The 20,642-nt window shown below is 42.9% G+C and overlaps 1 protein-coding gene across 1 annotated transcript in view; it reads left to right on the forward strand.

Moving 5' to 3' along the window:
• Positions 1–13,150: 13,150 nt before the first annotated feature.
• Positions 13,151–20,642, forward strand: part of LOC126397009 (uncharacterized) — a 31,344-nt gene continuing 23,852 nt past the window's right edge. Inside the window, exons 1-2 of the mRNA XM_050055446.1 lie at positions 13,151–13,200; positions 18,614–18,768. Of these exons, the coding sequence (XP_049911403.1) occupies positions 13,193–13,200; positions 18,614–18,768 (163 nt within the window). The 5' untranslated portion in view covers positions 13,151–13,192. The remainder of the gene's footprint in view (positions 13,201–18,613; positions 18,769–20,642) is intronic.

The following is a 20,642-nucleotide window of genomic DNA, read 5'->3' on the forward strand; positions in this document are numbered from 1 at the left end:
TTGGTTCCTCTCTGCCGATGACTGACAGGTTCTTAACGAGAGCAGCCTAGAGCGTTTGCCCTCCAGGCCTGTACATCAACCATCAACATACAACGCACGCACACACTCATGCACGCTCACGCCCATATTTATACACACACACACACACACACACACACCATCCACACATGCTCTCTATCTGCAGACATTCTCTGTCCCATTTCCTAGGCTCAATCAGTTTGTCCATTGCTCAGGGAGTGTTTGACAGTCACTGGGAGACGGTTTGGGTTCAGCAGTATTATTATGTTTCTATGAGGCAGCCTTATCCAGCACAGAAGGAATGTCAGCTGCACCATTGTTCAATAAGGCTCAATACAAACGCATTACAACACCACGCAACACCACCAAGGGCTAGCTGAAGTGCATGTGTGTGGATGTGTGTGTCGGTGTGTAGTCATTGTGAGGGCCACAATGGTGAGGCGGCATAGCTGGGGAGGTGAGGATGGAAACCCAGAGCAGCGTGTTTTCTCCCCCCCTCCACCCCTTCATGATTCATTCCACCTCTCACCTCTGTTCCCTCTCTTTTTTTTCCTGCGGAGGAGAGAAAACCCAATTAAAATACTATGTGGATGGATACGATGAAGAAAGACATACCTCCTCCATGACATTCTCTCTACCCCCCGTGTAGTGACAGATCTGGTGCATTCAAACCAAGGTGAAAAAATGTGGTGGATCCCGCCCTCCTGCTGCTATTAAATGTTGATGTATAATATCAAATACATATAGATAGCATAAAGATGAATGCATAAATCAAAATCTACCACAGATTCACCCCACGTACATGCATATGCTATATGTTTGTATGTGGCTGTGAGAGATTCCCATATGCCAAACAAATACCTGATGCAGCACAAGGTGGAGGATGCATCCATTTTTTACATTTCACCTACACACACACACACACACACACACACACACACACACACACACACAGATTCATGTCTTCCATGTATATCTATCTCCAACCCCTCTTCTCTTCCTCCGCTCTTGTTTTCCTCTTTTCCTGACCCAACATCCGGCCCTCCCAGGAGATCCTGCTTTCTGCTGCCAGACTGGGCCTGTATAACACACACACACACACATACGTACACACACACATATACACAGGCTCTGTCTCTCTGTGGACACATGAACTGCCAGTCAAATCCAGCAGCAGCTCAGTACAGACCTCATTGCCTCTCGATTGTGGGGGTCAGGGGCTAGAGACATGTGTGTGTACGTGTGTGTGTGTGTGTGTGCGTGTGTGTGTGTGTGTGTGTGTAGAGAAAGACGCAGGGTCAAGGGGCTGGAAGAGGCCTACTAAATACTGTATGCCACTGATATTTACCTGCTTCAATATTACAACAAAGCCCCTCAGGAGCGTGTGTGCATCCCCAGCAGAAGGGGAAAAAAGTCAGCAGCTCGACTCTAATCTCAAGTCAGCAGCAGCACAGGTATACAAACATCCCTATTAAACATTTCCCCCCTGCAAAGACACGCTGAGGGGACTTAGTTAACTGCAGTAAACAGCGAGTCTTCAGTGAGAAAGTCCAGAGAGACAGCACCGGTCTCACTCACACTCACACACACACACACTCACAGAAATCCAGTTCTGAGCTTTGAGTGGCCATTTAGAAATCTGGACGGCAGTTCAGTGACCCAGCACTAACGAGGCAGCTAGCCCAGCCTGTGAGGAGTAGCGCCTCTTATCTAGTGACCACACAGCGCTGGATATCTCCTGACCGTGTTTGACCACTGGTTAAACTGATTAGCCAATCGTCCAGTCGAGTAACAGTAAGCAGAGATACGCTGATGCACAAGCAATACAGTTTTTTGGCTCTGGATGGGATTTTTGACTAATTTCGGAATGTGAGGTATTTGTTTGTGTATGCTTGCAGCAGTTTCAAAGTGCGTGCTTGCCAGCATGATATGAGGGAAGTGAAGAAATGCCACACACGCACTCTGAGAGGCAAACAATAGCACAGTGGCTCCAATACTAACTGTCCAGTTGGATCGGATAAATGGTCAGTGGTGGAGAGACGGCAGAGTGGACGTGTGATGGCCAAAGTGTCAGGGACTGGGGATTCACCCGTTTAATGAGAATCTATGGCCTGGACTGATAAAGGGCCTGACTGAGAGGCTGTGACAAGTCCTAATGCTCACATGTATAAATGATGTGGGTGGGTGGTTGAAGGGGGGTGTCCCGGTAGGATGTGTGGCTGCGTGGAATCAATCCTCAGAGAGCACGGGCAGGGTTTGAACAGGCCAGAGACTGAAAAATGGTTGAGGACAGAAAACCACAGAATCTACTCTGAGAAAAGTGAGAGGAGCAAAAAATGAAGACAGAGAGGCTAAGGAAGCTTTGAAAGTGTAAAAAATTATTACAATTGCACACCAAAATAAGACAAACAAGGAATAGTTTCACATTTTAAGAAATATGCTTATTTGCTTTCTGGGAGAGAGTTAACTGTACCACTCTCATAATTGTCCATTTAATATAGGGCTTTGGCCGATTACCTTAGCTCAGCACAAAGACTGGAAATGGGGAAACAGCCTGGATCTGTCCAGTGGAAACTAAATCTCCCCACCAGCAGCTCTAAAGCTCAGTAATGAACATGTTGCATCTTGTTTCTTTAATCTGCACAAACACCAAAGAGCACATCCATTTTACGGGGTGTTATGTGCTGGACTTTTTCTTTCCCAGGACCACTTGCCAGGCAGGAAGACTCCAAGAAGTTACAAAGCCCCCAGAAACAGCATCAGGCTTTAAAGCCAATTTTACATAGTGGCCAAATGTGGAATTACAACGTTTGGGTCTGTCACATGATGCCAATGGGTCCTAAAGGACTTTTTTTCATCTACTTACATTGTGAAAGAGATGTCTGTAAATCAGAGGATAAATTTTTGAGCGTCAAAGACAGTGTTGGGCTCATTACGCTTTTCAAAAGTAATGTTTCTACTTTATTTATTGCTCCCTGCCAACAGTAATTCATTACACTACTTCTATACTATTACACTATTATATTACCTTTCCATTATACCCCACAGAATTGGTAATTGTCTCCTTTCTCCTGAAAATTAAGACTTTGCATGTGAGCCACTGTGTTCATGTCAGGGTAATGTCACGGTAAGTGAAGCATAAGGCTAGATGGCTCCCAATCACTTTTTTTGTTTTTTCACCTGGGGGTCTTCTGTTGCCTGTGACCAGTATTTTCCGAAGGATCTGTCTCAAAGACGGAAATTCAGTCATGGAGATAGGCAACATCTCATCCACCACAGTTCCAGCCACAAGCTCCATTACTTCTTTGTAGTCTGCAGCTGTTCACGATCAAAATCTAGTGTTGGTTGTTTGGCCAGCGTAGGGCTACAGCCAGCCTCTGCAGCCAAGGAGGTCTCACCTCTGGTGTGGTGTATTTCCTGGAGCTTCACATTGTTGTGCTGTTGGTCATAGTAGGTGTTTCAGACCGGAAGTTTAAGGGTGTGTTTTCACAGTGGAAAATGTCTCACCACTAGCTGGAACAACAATGTTCTAGTCATCTTTCTTCCCAACAAAATCAAAGTGATGGGAATATTTCCAGCTGCTTAAGCATCTTCCAAACTAGGTTGCTGCATTGTGACACGCATGCACAGCACGACGATTACAAAAATCAATCTGCAAATGTGATCACTTGTTATTTTTTAAGTCAGTTGTGGGGTGATAACATAAAGTAACATAACAAGTTATTTGTTTTTGGGGTAGCTGTGATGTTATTACTTTTTTTTTTTTTGCAATTAGCTACACTACTCTCTACTAGAAAAAGTAATATTATTACTTTGTGTTACTGCCCAACACTGGTCACAACCTCCTGCTAAACGATTCATTTAAGCATTGGGATTTAATGCATGCGCTCTGATAACAATTCTACAGTCTAAAAGAGCTGCACAATTTAATAATTTTTATCTCCATTCAAGTTAGCGGAGGGCTAAACCAGAAGCTAGCTGCACGGCCAGCAGAAGTAAGCCACTCAGCCAGCCCATAAGTCTCTTGTGCTTTTGCTCTACAGGCCTTCCGATGTGAAAGATCCAAGTAATTTCATTTTAATTTCCTAAATGTTGAACCATTACTTAAACACACAAAGTGGATTTCAAGGTGTAAAACTGAAGATTATATTTTTATTTTGATTTACGATGATGGAAGTGGCACATTTGTACTCCCCTGTGTGGCGGTTATTCAAAGGGCTACACATCTGAAACAACAATTCAAGAAGTACACACATGCAGACAGAACACACACACACACACACACACACACACACACACACACACACACACACACACACACACACAGCCTTTGTTATGTTGAGAGCATTTGTCTCTGTACGGCTTCAGCAGAGAGGGGTTAAAATCCGATTGAGTCGATATCACTGGAGAATAACACATTCAACACGCAGTCTGAGTGTGTGTGCGGCTGTGTGCTTGTGTATGCGAGTGTGTGTGTGTTTGTGTGTGAGCAACATGGAGCCTAGGGACTTCCTCCCTCTCCGTCTGCAGCCCTCAGTTGAAATAGAATTGAATAGTCTGAATCCTCAATGGTAAATGTTCACAAAGTCAATACCAACTGTTAAGTCTTCCCTGCATTGGGGTTAAGGGCATTACCATTTCTGAGACTTGAGGAAAACACACACACATATACACACATAGACACACACACAGACCGTGAAGGCATACTCACCAGATGCCCCATGAGATGATAAAATATTTTTGAGTCTTTTGCAAAATGCTTACTATACATTCTGCTTAAAAATTCCCTTTCACTGTAACATATTCATTGAAGGCTTGTTTTCATTTTTGTTCGCTAATCTCTGAACAATGATCCTGGTGGGCGCTTGGCATTTTTAAAGTGACATCGGCGCCTGAGGGACAGTGGTTTCACTGATCTGACTAAGCATCAAATTCAGTTCAATTCAAGAGTGTTTAAGCACACAAAGGAAAGAAGGAACACTATCAATATTAACAGCACATAATACATAATCACAAAAAAGATATAAGGTTTAAGACAGAATACTGAAACGTAGCTGTGGTTTCACTTCCCAAAGAATAAAACATTTGTATAACTGATAGGTTGTGTTAATAATGTAGTTTAGGGGTAGTTTGGGGATTTACATACTAACATGATGTTAAATAATAAGACTGTGATATTCCAATTTTTTCTTATTGTCGGCAAATTCAATGAAAAGACCAAAAACCAACAATAGTTTGTCCATTTTTCACTATATACCCAGACCAGAATAAATTGTTCCATCTGAAGATGCACATTTTAAAAACTAGCTAACATATATAAACCTTAAAAAGGGCTAAATAATTTTCTGAAACACCTGGGCACTGTAGTTTTTACAGTAGCACGATTCTAACGGGAGTAAATACTGTATTTGTTGGGGGACTATTTTCAGCAGCGGATAAATACACATTTGATACTCTAGTATGCATTCCTGGTGGCTTAATGATGTATGTGGGATCAGCTCAAAATGAACTACAGTGCCCATGTTCATCCTGCTAAAGGTAAAATGCCACCCAGTGCAACATCGTGGCTCATTGGTGTGTTTTTTATAATTTGGAGCTCTATGGCACAGAGGGATATCAGGCTTTGGCTACAGAATACTTGTTAGTGATATCAGTTCATCGTCGGTTTTGGTCTTTTGCTCATGATCACAACAAAAAAACAATGTTACCAACTTATTCTTTGACTGTAGCAGTGTGATATCAAGCTCGGTTGAGTGTCAATTATTCACTAGGTCTGTTCAGCAGACTTGTTAAAATAAAAAAGTGCATGCAAATATGTTTAAATAGCCTCATATGTCCGATCAGTGAGAGTTGCATCATAAATTAAAGGCAGGTTTTTTTTGCAAGCCTTCAAAACTGCACCCAGTTGCTCTTTAGCTCAGGTCATGTTCAGGTTAGTAGACTATGTGTTAGTGTTCACACAGCGCTGCCGTGTAGAACCATGATAAGTGAGTTTGGGCAGATTTGCTACCCAGTGTGGCAGCTAGCTTTACGAGTGGTGCAGCCTCTAATACGTCCTGCTGGTCATTAACGGCGGGCCGGCGTGGACCTTTTACCACGGCGCAGTGTCTCATTTGAACAGCAAGCCATAAAACCCCAGGCTCTGTCACTCAGTGTCATTTAAACCAGGACTGATTGGAACTATCTCTGGCCTTTGCTTTCCCACCTTCCTCCCCGCTTGCGTTCTTTCCTGGTCGGTTCATGAATAATGAATGAGGATATATGCAGGCTGGAGCTCAGATATTAATGGAGCTGAAAAACAGAAGGAGAGCCATTCTTTGTGCTGCCAGCCATAGCTTCCCTACCCTCCTGAAGCTGCCCCTGCCCGGTCGTTCTTTTTTCACCTTCCCTTCTCCTTCCTTTTTCTTCCTTTCCTTCCTTCTGCTGCCGGTGGGCCCGGATGAGATAATGCTCAGTCTCTCTTTCTCTCTTGCCTAGAGATATTCACTTCTCTCCTGGCTGTCGCAGCGGGGGCAAAGGGTGGACAGTGACTTTGAAATGAGAGGGGCTAACTTTCAAATTACAAAAAAGGCAGACAAAACTGGGAAAGATAAAGGAAAAGTTGACTTGGCCGGATATGCAAGGTGGCTATTGTCTGTCTGTTAGAGCAGCTCTCTGTCATTCAAGGGCATGGCAGTGAGCTTCCTCCTTTGTTTGCCCCTGTCCTGTCTTTCTTCCAGCCCTTCCATGATCTGTCAACTCTGGCCAGAGAAGCCCCCGGCCAAACTGTGGCAGTCAAGGGCGTGAGGTACAGTAGGGTGGAGGGCGGCTGACTGAACACTTGCCTCAGTAAACCATTGTGCTCAGGTCATATCCCTGTATTTCATACTTTTTAAACTTTTTAAAAATGAATTGTGAATTTAAAATGAACAATGATTGAATTTTATTTTTCTATCAGGGAAAAAAAAAGCTTTTTGCACTCTGTCACACAGCTTTGTCGAGGCCAAGCAACAAAGGCTTGCTGACACTGTACATGTGGCACGAGGGGCTGGCAGTCAGCGAAGTCTGGCCCCGGGCTGGCAGAGTCGCTGCCCATCCTTGGATGACTCACCCAACTAGGCCAGAGGGCACAGATAATGGGCAGAGTCTTCTAACCCTTCTTTTGTGCCAGAATGTCTCCACATTCAACAATGTTCCATCCGCACCTTATATGGTCAAACCCAGACAGAGAATCCCTATTCTGTGGTCCAGGGAACTGTGAATTGGCTGCCGGTGGAGAGGTGTGGCGGGCGGGCGAGGCCAGGCCGCCCTCCACCTCTGACCCAAAGCTGTATCATCTTCTGTGTCTCCTGTGGACCACCTCTCATCCCTTCCTCATATCTAATGACCTTTAATCTGAGTTTTTTTTTTTATTGTAAACTGTCTCATTTTATTGTTCAGCTGCTGGAAGTTCAAATAAATTCAATAATTTTCAAATCATGTCAGCATTTTTTTTGCATTACTTCACTTTTCAAACCCAACTAAGCGAAACAATATCTCTAAAGCACAAACTCCTCACAAATACAGCCCATATGAACATTTTGTTTCAGTCGAGTGAGCTTCTCTGTCAAACATCCAGTCAAAAGAGCTTCTATATTAGAACATAACGGACAGGGTGGGATTACGCGGTTTTAAAACAGTGGTCAGCAGATCCAATTACTCCGTCTGTCGCTCTGTTAACATTTCATCAATATATTCATATCGTCTCACAGTCATGACTTTTCTTCATGCACACGCTTTGCACAATTTTAAGTTTGCACAACTTGTTAATGGGACTTGCGAGTTGGCAGTGCCGTTTTGCTGTCCATGTACTCCAAAGACTCAAATAAAATATATTTCTACCATGAAGCAAGGTTTTGATCTTGGAAGTGAAGCAGAGTGTCAGTGAAATACCGTTAAAAAGGAGCATAGTTCAAAAAGTTTAAAATTTAACTTTTTGTGCTTGCTTGGGTGAGCGTTTCAGCTAATTACGCACAAATCCCTCACGCTCACAGCTCCAATCCACCGGCACCGCTGTCTCGGCAGAGGACAAAGAAAACAAAGGAGACTGACAAACAAACAGTGAGTGAAAAAAAAATATAAAAGAGAGGAAGCTTTCTTTCCATATAGCAGCTGAGCTGAGGCGACAGTGGCGTTTAATCAGTTGGTTTTTCCAGCGCCGTCAGCGTGAGCAGCCTCGGCGGTGCAGCCCTCTGATCAGCGCTGGGAGAGGAGCTCCCTGCCGAGCTGCTGCCGCCCCTGAACCACAGGTCAGTCCTTGGTGAGCAGGTTTCATTCTGCTGTCGCCTTCACAGTACCATCTCCTTCTCTCATTAAGATATAGCGTGCGTGCGTCTGTGTGTGTGCACATGCATGTATTTATGGACTTGTGTTTGTTTCTGTGTGTGTGCGTGTGTGTGTGTGTGTGTGGAGTAAATGCACCCCAGGACTAGCCTAAAGGGGATGTGGATTCCCGGCCTCCACTGAGATCCGGCAGCACAACTAGGATTTCTACCAGTGGGGGGGTTGTGTGGGTGTGTGTGTATGTGTGTGCGCGTAAATGTTTGTTAGAGAGAGATGCAAGGCGCATCAAGTGACTCGGTGCCTCGGGGTCAGACACACACACACGCAGAGAAGGAGCTGGTGCTGCGGCGGGGTAAACAAGAGCAGACTGTTAGATCTCATCAGCCTCATCACACGCTTTATTATGCTGATTTGGGAGTATACTGTAAACTAATCAGGAATCCAGGAGTCACGGGGGGGCACTCGGCTTAAAGGTTAGGCGTATAGAGGGAGGAAAACTTGCTCTGCCTCTGAGTTCTTAACTTTTCTTATCTTCTTATTTCCCTTTTTTGCTCACCAAGGCCCCTGTGCTACCACAGCACGGGAAGAGCTACTGGCTAAAAGGTTACAACCTTTCACCCAGGTGTCTCTTCATGTCTGTCTACGTTCAGTTTCAGAGGTGTGCGGTGATTGACTGGCACTAGAGAACCCAGCGTGGACCGGGGATTTTGAATGGAAGTCAGGACTCAGGCCTGTCTGTCGCTATATGCTAATATTGGCCTTTAAACAAATTCACAAAACACACTTTCAGCCTCATGTTTGCTCACTTGCATAAATGCACATGATTCTTATTCTGCGCTGAACATCTACTCTGACTTACACAACAACGCGACAGAGCAATGTTATAAAGTTCACGACGTCTATTAATTTTGAGGCATCTGAATAACATCTCAGTGTTTATTAGACCTGGCGGTACGCTTCATAAATAATGAATAAAAACAGCCCCCTCTCACTTTGTGGACGTGACTTTCTGAACATTTCTGTTTGCGACTTCCTTTGATAAAACGTTACTCGATTCCACCTTTTCTAAACCAGGTTGTGAAAGGAAACGTACACAATTTTAATTTGGCTTCCTGTCCATTTGCGTTCTCGACTCCTCGGTGACAGCACATTTAACAAGCATACAGAGTCAACAAACACTCGCACATGTGGGTTTCCCACAAACACACACAGGAATGTGGCAGGTGAGCAAGTCAGAGAACAAGTAGCAAACAAGCAGGCGCACTGGTGAGAAAAGGCTGGGGAGAGTTACCTTTTCTGGTCACAATGACGGAACAGAGACAAGGGTGTTAATTAAGAACTTCGGGTAAACACACGTCATGTGGTTTGCAGCGCAACAGCACACAAGCATGTAAACACATACAGATACACAAAAAGCAGTGGTGGAAAATGGCTAAATACATTTACTAAAGTATGTATTTAGGTCCAATTTTGAGGTACTTGTAGTACAATGTAAATTTATACTGCTCGTCCACCACATTTCAGAGGGAGATGAAGTATGTTTTACTCCATCACATTTATCTAACAGCTGCAATTGCCAATTACTTTTCAGAGTAAGATTGTAACAAAAAAAATACAACACATTATGTAAGATTATACCAGGACTTACCAACCTTCTTCCCTTGCAACCTCCAAAAAATGCAGTGCCTGGTTGGAGCGCCTTCGATGTCCATGAGGTGTCAGCAGTTACACCAAATAGAGGTTTCTCCTGTAGACTTTTAAGATTTTAAGAACAACTGTTTGAGACACCAAGAGATAAAATTCTCTTTTTTTCCCCACAAAAAGATTTTAGAAAATACACAAAAAAATTCTCTCTTTTTTTTTTTTTTTCACTTCCCAATTAATCAGCTCATGATCTTGATTTATCTTGTGGCTCCTTTCAGGGGGCCTGACCCCAAGGTTGGTTACCACATCAAAACAGCTGCAACAGTACAAGGCTGCTTGTGCATTAATACATTATTTATAACAATCTAATAATGTCATACACCGTATTAAATCAGTAACATGGGGCATCTTACTGCAGAATTAGTACTTTTACTTTTGATACTTTAAGTATATTTAGATTTTGAATTCGGGACTTTAACTTATAACGGAGTAAATTTACACTCATGTATTAGTGCTTACACTTAAAGGTCCAGTGTTGGATTTAGTGGCATCTAGCAGCGAGGTTGCAGAGCTGAAACTTCTCCCATGTGCCAAACATGTGGGAGAAGTGCAGTGGTCACCACTGAAAAACAAAAAGGCCCTATCTACAGCCAGTGTTTAATTGTCCATTGTGAGATACTGAAGAGCAACATAGCGGACTCCATAGAAGAGGCTAATTCTAACATAGAGGTGATTATAAATTAATGAAAGCATTTACAAATACTATATACCATTAAGATGCCCCAAAATCTGACACAAGACTGTTAAAAGACATCATCCAGCACTAATGAGAGCACACATATGCATGGACTCCTAACTTTCCCTCTGAATAAGCACAGTCAGTGAGCTTTTAATCACTCCGACAGTGTTTGTGTCGAGACATACAGATTGCCTTTACCCTGTGGTGATGCACTCATGTGGCCAGATGGAGACAGCATCAGTTAAAATCTGCACCTGTGTGTACTGGTGCACCTTGATATAATAAGCTCATCTTGAGCGTGCTCGTGTGGGCTGTCATCATTGGATTGTGTCTGCATTCAACCCGAGCAGATCCTCCGCTCTTCTCCTCTGACACAGAAGGATCTAGTGGGGCTGTCTGTCGTTAAGGACTCGTAAACAAGGTGCACATTGAGAGTCGAATGGTCCTGCTGCTTTGGTGTCTCCTCTGAGCTGTCAGAGAACACACAACGCAGCAGAGCAGCGGAGAAGAGATGAGGACGAGACAGAAAAAGATACAGGAGGACAAGACAAGAAGGAGACATAGCAGACAAGGAAGGGACAGAAGACAACAAAATAGATGAGGGAATGACTGGAAAGAAGAAGACGAAACAGAGGAGGAAACAGGAAAGATGAAGACAGACAAGGACAAATAGAAAAGAACACAACAGGAGAGGACAGACGGACTGACAAATGGCAACAAATTGGAGGAGGACAGTATAAAATTAAAGACAGCAAATTGTCAGAGGACATATGAGAACAAAACAGAGAAGCACATGACCCGAACAAGGAGACAGAACAAGAGGAAAGGACACGGGCTGAAACTAATGATTATTTTCTCAATTATTCATAAGGAGAAGGAATGTAAAAAAAAAAAAAAAGTCCAGAACAGCACGGGCCAAGGACAGACAAGAGACGGGAGACAAGAAGTTAGAAGTAGACAAAACATAAGAAGACAGGACAGAACTAAAAATTAATCAAATAAAAACAGGACAGAAAAGATCAGATGACAAACCAGAGGAGGACAGAATAAGAAGGAAGGAGACAACTAAAAGAGGACATGATAGAAGAGAACAAATATGGAAGAGGAAAGGACAGAAGACAAACCAGGAGAAGACGGAACAGGAAAGAGACAAGACAGACTTCAGACAAATCAGAAGGGGACAAAAACAAAAACACAACAGACGACAATAGAAGACCAACGAGGACAAAAAAATTGATTGGGACAGAACAAAAGCAATCTGGAGAGGACAGAAAAGAACAAAACTGAAGGAAACATAACAGGGACTAGGGGCAATACAGAGTAAGATGAGGGAAGGAGATAGAGGAGAAAAAACTGAGGAGAAAAAGAGAGATGGAAGAGGACATGACAGGAAGAAGGAGACAAAACAGGAGATGATGGAAAAGGACAAAAGAAGACAAACCCAAAAAGGACAGAAGAGAATAAATGACAGGAATGAGACGTAAGACAAAGGAGGACAGAATACAACAAAACAAGATCAATCCAAAGAGGACAAAGCCAGAGGAAGACGACAGAAGAGGACACAAAGTGTCCGCTGAATGCTGTACAGAGGAACATAGTGCAGCAAATAGAAGAGCAGTACAACCCTGAACTACACAACACTGTAACACACACACATGCACAGTGGCCAGCATCTTGTGTGATGACCTGCCAGCTGACAACACAACCTTATAGCTTCCCTCTCTGTGATTCCTATAAAAAGTGCTTTTGTTTTGTGCGAGTGCTTCTGTATGTGTGCGAAAAACATTTTGGTTAGCCTACACACACACACACACACACACACACACACACTGCTCACCTGGAGGTGGTGGGTGGGAGTGGGAGGATGGGGTCTGTGTTTAGCTGTGGGCCCTGCAGACAGGGCGATCAAAGGCTCCTCAGTCTTTGTCTGCTAACGTTGAATAGACAATAGTAAAGAGGGCCCGCTTTGATTTCAGCTCACTTTTATTGATCACAGAAGAGCAGGGATTGAAATATGAGAGACAACCCTGAACTGGATTCTTCTTTAGCTATTGATTATATCCAGAACAGACGGCATTTCACGATGATCCAAGTTTTTATTTTATCCTCTCCTTTTTTTTTTTTGAACCATGAAAAAGTGTGTCTGGCTCCTCGCCTGTCTTTCGGGTGCAGCTAGTAATACACTGACTACCGTTATTTTACCAGACAATGCCTCGTCTTAAGTCTCATTTTTAAGCTTCTTCTTAAAGTTGACGTCTGAAACTTATCTCAGATATACTGACAGCAGCCCCCACCTCCTGTGTGCTCTTTCATCCATCCTCTCCTCCTGCGTCAGGCAACCTTTAAACCTCATAGTTTTAGGAGGACATTTTGTTTCCATAATTCCAGAGGAGGTAAAGTCGGCGTGCTCAGGAGGCAGGAGATCGCGTACAGGGGGTGGAGGGGGTTGACTGCGGCACAGAGAGGACCGTGGGAACAAGGAAACACAGCATGGCCAGGTACAACAAGGACCCCCTTTCACAACACACTCACACTCATACAAATCTCTTCTCCCCTGCGCACAGGGTCTCCGCTCATCTCACGCCAGCCGTGTTTAAATCACTCCTGAGACGTAGAACTGCACAGCCTTAATTTGAGACCAGCAATCAGTTTATTGTCCTGGGCTTTACTGTTATGAGGTGAGATGCAGAACTGCCTATGAGCTCAAGTTGTGTGCAAGTGTGTGATGGTTTAGATTTAACTTGGCTGGTAATAAAAACTGAGTCAGTTCTAGTACCACGGTAATTAGAGAGAAACTGCAGTATTACAAAATGTTGCATGAGTGTATGGTTTAACAATTAAAACATGACGGATCGATTTAGAAAGCACCTTAAATTTGGAAGGGTTGTTTTTTTTAGCTTTTTATTTTGAGAAAAGTATCCTTAAGAACAATTTCTCAAGTATTTTTTTAGTTTAGGTCCCATGCTGGAGCTGCACGTGAATGTTTCCCAAGATATCCACTTTTCCAAATTTCATGGCAGAGATAAGAATTGTCTCCGACTGAGTCTATGTGCAGCCGGCGAGGTCCCTTCATCTTTAAAAGTGACTCTTTAGGGCCTGTTTAAGTTGAGCTGACAGATGTGGTTATTTGGGGACAGCTCATTGGCAAGTTTATGGCTAGAGTGCTTATTTTACTAGAGCCGAGCACATGTGCTTGTGACAGTGAGGGAAATCCTTTCGGAAGTCTGGCATACGGTTGAAATATAGGAGACTTAAGAGGACATAAAACCCGCCTGATGTTTATCACCAAAAAAAAAAATCTAAGGGAGCAGATAAAGTTTGACTGTAACAGCATCCACCTAAAAATAAAACCTGGTTTTAATTCAGTGTGTTGTCAGCAGGATCTAAATATTTGATTTGTACTTGTCCTTAAATGTTTAGATGATCACATTTGCATTATGCAAATTAACTCCTCAAGCGCAGAGTCAATGCATTCGTTAATTTAAAGTTGCAAATGGGTTTTATTGGATTTTTTGGATGTTATTGGGAGCTGAATGATGTCATCAGGAGTCAGGACAGTGATTTCTTTTTAGAGAAACAGATTAAGAACATTAAGCCATATTAAACTGCTTTATTTTTGTTGTTCTAAGTATATGTTTTCATATGATCATACTTGTACATTAGGAAGTAAACAACTATGTGGTAGTGTTTGAGACCATTGCGTTATATTCCTTTTTTCGACATGTACAAATACACCAAAACACATACACATACTGCACACACATACACACTAACACACTCTATTTACAGGCAGTAGTCTGGTCAAGACAGAGGGGAGGAGGTGGGGTGACTGAAGTCTCACATAGGAAGCAAAAACCAGAAGTGTTTTGTGTGTGTGTGTGTGTGTGTGTGTGTTGGAGAAGGCTGTCTACATCTGACACACCCCCGGCCACCTGTAAAGTGTCTCTGAGGATCAGGTTTCTTTTGAACACATTTAAGACGGCATTTGTTTCCAATAGTTTACAGTTTGTGAAAACGCCTGTTCCGGAAGGCTGGACCAATGCATCCGAGTTTAGTTTTGCAGGGCGGCGTTTTATAAACCTCCTGTAGGGCTGCTGGACGGACAAGGAAGAAGCAGTGCGTGCCTTTTAAGAGCCCCTGACGGGTTTAGTGAGCCACTTGGCTTTTTATTTTGGCTCAGCTCACTGCAGGCTGCTTGTACTTTACTGTGCCCCCTCTGTGCTGGCCTGGTGGTTGCAGATTAAGGACATGCAGAGCAAGAGTCACTCATTACACCAGCGTACACATGCTTATTATGTGTGGTGTTTACTCTGTGTGTGTGTGTGTGTGTGTGTGTGTGTGTGTGTGTGTGTGTGTATGCCTGCTTCCACATATGTTGGTGTGTCAGGAACAGTGCTGATGAGTGACGCCAGTTGCGGCCTGCTGGGTGCAGTCTCCAACTGATAAATGACTGCAGGGACCGTCTTTCTTTACCTGAACCTCACAACATTTTCCCTGGAGAGCAGCTGCTGACAAATATTCTAACCTGAAAACCAAGCGGGCCTACAAGACAGCCGTTTCATTCTAAATATGAGTTTAACCTGTTTAAAGTTACTCAAGTTCAAACAATAGCAGCTTTCAAATGATGAACAGGACTGTGCTGCTGTTCCCGCTTGTGTTTGGAGACTGTCCCTGGTGATTCTTCTCTCCCAGCAAACTAATATGTTTGAAGCTCAGGCTGCCATTGCCAAGCCTGCGCCACAAGCTATTTCAAATGTGCAAAAAAATATTGATATTCCAGGCTTCTAAAAACAAAACAAACAAAAAAAAGAAGAAAAAAATCTAAGTCAATGTCCTCTGGAACGGCCCCATTTTCTGCCTCAGAACACTCAGAGATCACCTGGGACAAATGATTATTCTGCTCTTTCTTCCATGCTCTTTCTTTAATATACACATAAACACACCTACACCATGCTTATAAAGTACCTTGAAAATCATGATTCTATTTAAAGAATGAGTGCAGGCCTTCCTCATTTCTTGTACTCTTGTTCTCAAGAAGTTAGCTTTGCAAATGCACACAGATGCAGACTCTTCCTGCAGCAGAATTTGGTCTCACATTCCGACTTGCAAGAATATTAGCTGGCTGACTAAACTATCTGTACAAAACTTTGTAGATGCATTTTTCACAGTTTAATTTGAGCATTAACATATTTGATCATATAAACACAAAGTTGGATAAATGTGTAAAAGCAAAAGTTTGGGACTCAGGTATGTTTATCTTTGGATAAAGTATGTGATGGCACATGAAATAAGCTATATTCAGATATGTTTTGTTAATTTCCAGCTCCATTAAATAGCTTCAAACAGAAGCACTATTGGCAAAATGCATTGAGTATACATTCAACAAAGCTCCGTTCTGCTACAGTGCATATTTATGTATTATAAAAGGACTCACCAGGAAAAGCAAACTGCAGTGAAGACTTTTCACCACAAGATGGACTGCATGGATTTGGGATGTATGGCAAACAGCAGGAATAAACTGCATGCTCCCTAACTTTTTCAAAAAATGTTTTTTTACCATTACACCCAAAATGCAAAGCCGGTTTCTAGCAACATATAAATATCTCTATACTCTGAAACAGAGGAGTCCGTGAGGGAGGGGCTATAGATGCTGGGAAGTGCCAAACAACTCGTGTATTAATTCCAGATATTTACTTTTGTTTGTTTTCACTGTGTTCAGGGCTCCATGGGAGCAATTTTTGCTGTGATGAAACTGAACAGCAGTCCCTGTGGAGTTCATTACAGGGAAAGAGCCAGTGCCCACCCCCACTGCTCCCTGGCCAAGAGGGATTTGGAGGACCCAGAGGGATGGGTTAGTTTGGGTGGGTGGAGTGGGGGGAACCCACAGAATGTGATGAGGGTGAGGGGAGGGGGGACTCAAGGGAGGCAAGAAGGAAGGAGACCATAAACACTGAGCTAATGACCTCAAACACAGTAACAACACAGCAGAGAAAGCATTACACAGCTGTACAGTAGTGTTGCCTAAACAGCAAGCTCGCCAGTGCAGGGCTACAGCACAACCTCAGGTGTCAAATTGCATTTAAACTTCTAAATAAAAGATTGTGTATCCAAGTACTGCCATTTGAGATAATATTCTGATTGTGCCCTCAGGTTTGGAAAACTGCTTTTAAGCTCAGGTAGGAAGATTTATGTTGGCATCACTGGACAAAAATCCCATAATAAACTTGAGACATTTGGTAATTCAAGTGGTCTGAGAGAAAACTAGACCCCTGCACCTCTTCTTGGCTCTGCTTTCAGGCTGTAGAAAACCTAGACCGTGACAAGAGACTTTGGCCAATCAAAGGTCATTTCAGAGAGACAGTGTTCCTCTTGGCTGTTCCACAAATGTTGCTGTGCGTGCACATCCCTTCAGTGAAAGCTAGAATTAATGGCGTACAGTCCTGCAGAGAAAGTTGCTATTCCAGTATCGACAACAACTGCATACACAACCTGATATCACTCCGAAGTTGTTGGACACTGATGAACAAAGCTGTTCTTTCACGTCCGCATGATATGGAAGTGTATTTTGAAAGACGACAATGCATATAGCAGGCAGAACTTGGCACAGTGTACCAGAATGTCGACAACCAACGCACCCGGGGTACCTTGCATGTAATATCAAAACGTGGAAAGTCCATGACCAAACACCAATGTGTGATGAGGTCGGAGTGAGAATGTGTTGGCCTACACTGCAAAGCAACCCTAAAAAAGGAAGACAGACTTATCAAAAAGTAAGTCTAAAAGAGGGTCTGACAATAAGCAAAACAAAACGTGTCAATTTCACTTAAGTGTTTCCGAGATGGAGAAAAAATGTTGCTAACAGTTTAGCCTTCTGCTAACTGAAGCCAGAGGCGTATGGCTTTATGTTCACATTTATGTAATGTTAGCTGGAGCCTGGAATCACGTGATAAGAGATTTTGGCCAATCACAGGTCATTTCAGAGAGATGGTGTTCGTCTTGGCTGCTCCACAAATGCAGATGTGTGTGCACGTCCCTTTGGTGAAAGCTAGAATTAATGGCGTAGAGTTGTGCAGAGAAAGTTGCTATTCCAGCATTGGCAACAACTGCATACACAACCTGGTCTCACTCCCAAGTTGTTGGACACTGACGAACAAAGTCGTCCTTTCACGTTGGCATGATAAGTGGCCAGTTGCCATTATAGTTTAACGGCACTAGGTGGCGTCAGGGGGACACACAGCAGAACGAAAGTTACGGCGGCGTAAGTCTGAGTGTGGTGAGTGGGAGGGATGTAGTGGATGGGTCCAACAACCACCGACTTTCACCCAAGAGAGTGGTGTTCGTGTCCCGTAAGCTTATAAAGCCAAACCCTGTTCTTTTTTCCTAAACCTAACCATGTGCTTTTGTTGGCCAAACGCAACCACGTGCGTTAGCAAAAAAACACTCAATCGGCATTGTTGTATCAACATAGCAAGAGACTGTATGTAGACAGTACATTTCCTGTAAGAACAAAAGTGTATTTAGAAAGAAGGCAATGCATGTAACAGGCAGAACTTGACACGGCATCCCAGAACATCAACAACTATCGCACCATGGTATGTATCTGAACATGGAAAGTTGATGACCAAGGGTTGATATGTGACGAGGTCGAAGTGAGAAAATATTGATCTACATTGCAAAGCAACCCAGACTTATCAAAAAGAGGGTCTACAAGACAGTCTGACAATGAATAAAACAAAACATGCGCCAGTATCAAAGAGATGTTTCAGAGATGGAGAGAAAATGTTGCTAACAGTCTAGCCCTCTGCTAACTGATACCAAAGGTTCGCGGCTTCATGTTCACGTTTATGTATCTAATGTTAGCTGGAGCCTGGAATCCCACTATGTTGTCTGCCTCACTTCCTGTCATGACAGATCACCTCACCAAGAGGAGAGCAGGCATGAGGTCTGCAAACTGACCCCCTATCAGTGGCTGCAGCAACCCAAATCCAGTCAGTGCAAACCCCACCTCCAGGTGTTGGACTCCTCCCTGCCAGATCAGCAAACTTTCTGTTGCTGCTGTTACACAGGTAAGATCCAGCGCTGCCACTGGACCTTTTTCCAGCTACCCTCCCTCCGTCTGCCACTGAGTCCACTAGAGTCAACAAAACATTATTTGGTAAACTACTAGATGCTGTTCATATTCAAACACGGGGCTATATGATGGATAGCTGTAATGTTAGGTGAATGTAAGCTGCTGCCTTCTGAAGCCTTAAGTTGATCCTTTCTTATTTACCTCCATGGCTCTATCTCTTCTCCTTTTTCCTTTTCTTTTTCCTGTTTACGACAAACTGAACATGCCAGAGGGAGCAGCATATGGTTAAAAGTTTTCTATAGATATACAGCTATAGAACCAGCTACTAATTTTCACCCTCTTCTGTGGTTTTCCAAAGAAAGCGTGATGTCAAATGTCCTTTTCATGGTATTGTTATGACGTCAAACATGTGTAACATTGAAGGCAGAGAGAAAAGAGGATGTGAGAGAGCAGAAGCAGGTATGTAAAGCAGAGAGACACCAAAAAGGAGGCTGAGAGAAAGAACACTGACATGGTTTTAAAGCTACTGTTGTCCAATATTTGCTCTCAAAACTTCTTAAAATGCGTATAATTAGATCAGGGAAATTTAAACAAAAAAAGAAAAAAAGACCCAAACAAGTGCTGATTCTCTCTTCTTTGAACCCAGATTTGAAATGTCAGTGCTTTGCCTTTAAATTCGGAGTTTCACCATTGTGCTGGAAATGCATGCAGACTGGTGCTAAATGTTCCTAAAAAGAGACAAAATCAGTACAGTTTTGGGAGGACATTTTGAGACTTTCTGAATATTAGGGAGTACTTGTGTGTTGTGATTACGTCCATCTGCAAGAGGCACACTATCCATGAGGCTTCAAAATGTGTGGTAAGATCATTATCTCAGTATTGAGAGATGTTTCTACATAGTATAGTATATATTACTCATAATATTCTGCCCCTGTTGCTTATGTAAAAGGGAGTAAAGCTTACTAAACATCTACTGTTACTCCCTTTACTGTGTCTGTTATTTGTGATTAAACCCTGAGTCTGAAACCAGACTCAGCAAAAACCACATAAACCGAACCATGCTGTTGAGCAAAGAGGTGCAAAGTTTAGAGAAAAGAGGACTTCCTGTCCGCAGCAGCATAGCAAAACCAGAGGTAAGGTAGATGTCTGCCCCTTTGATCATCCTATTTGTTGATCATACTGTATGGTGTGTGGCCATACACACCCTAACTCCTGGACATGGCAGGTCTCAAGATCCTGCTGCTCTGGGATGGGATCATTGTTATGGCCAACTGTAAGTAACCATCTTCTATGTTCATGTCACAAACTTTTTTTAAATAATAGGACAAAGGAAAGACAAAAGTGTTTTGTGAAGTCATGTGACTGTATCTGTCATCCTTAAGACTTTAGGATGTAGAAAAGCTGATTTTTTAAAACGCTATTTCTACAGAGATTTTTCCATTTATCATACAACACATAATATTATTAAGGTTATCTTGTTAAGGTACAGATATGTACCTAAAAAAACACTTGCATCATAGTGTATTCAAGTACCTATAGGACAGACCACATGTAGAGATATGAGTCCTTAGTTCCAGGTCAGGTAGACCATTCACATAGTTTAGTAATGGGTTCAAGGTTTTATAAAATCTCTCAATCGAGATCCGATTTTTCAAATGTAAATCTGTTTGATGGAGAGATTACATCCTTCCATTTAAACAGATTTCAGTGTCTAGCAAATAGGGAGGGAAAAGGCAATGATGAATGACCAGAGAGGACGAGGTTTTAAGCAAGATCCGAAGTAGATGACCTTTGGGAATATTCTTGCAAGTTTAGCTTAAGAGAAGTGTAGCCAATGTAGCATTTTAAACTGTATTAAGGCAAATCTTG

Source organism: Epinephelus moara, chromosome 10 (assembly GCF_006386435.1).
Source record: "Epinephelus moara isolate mb chromosome 10, YSFRI_EMoa_1.0, whole genome shotgun sequence".
Lineage (NCBI taxonomy): Eukaryota > Metazoa > Chordata > Actinopteri > Perciformes > Serranidae > Epinephelus > Epinephelus moara.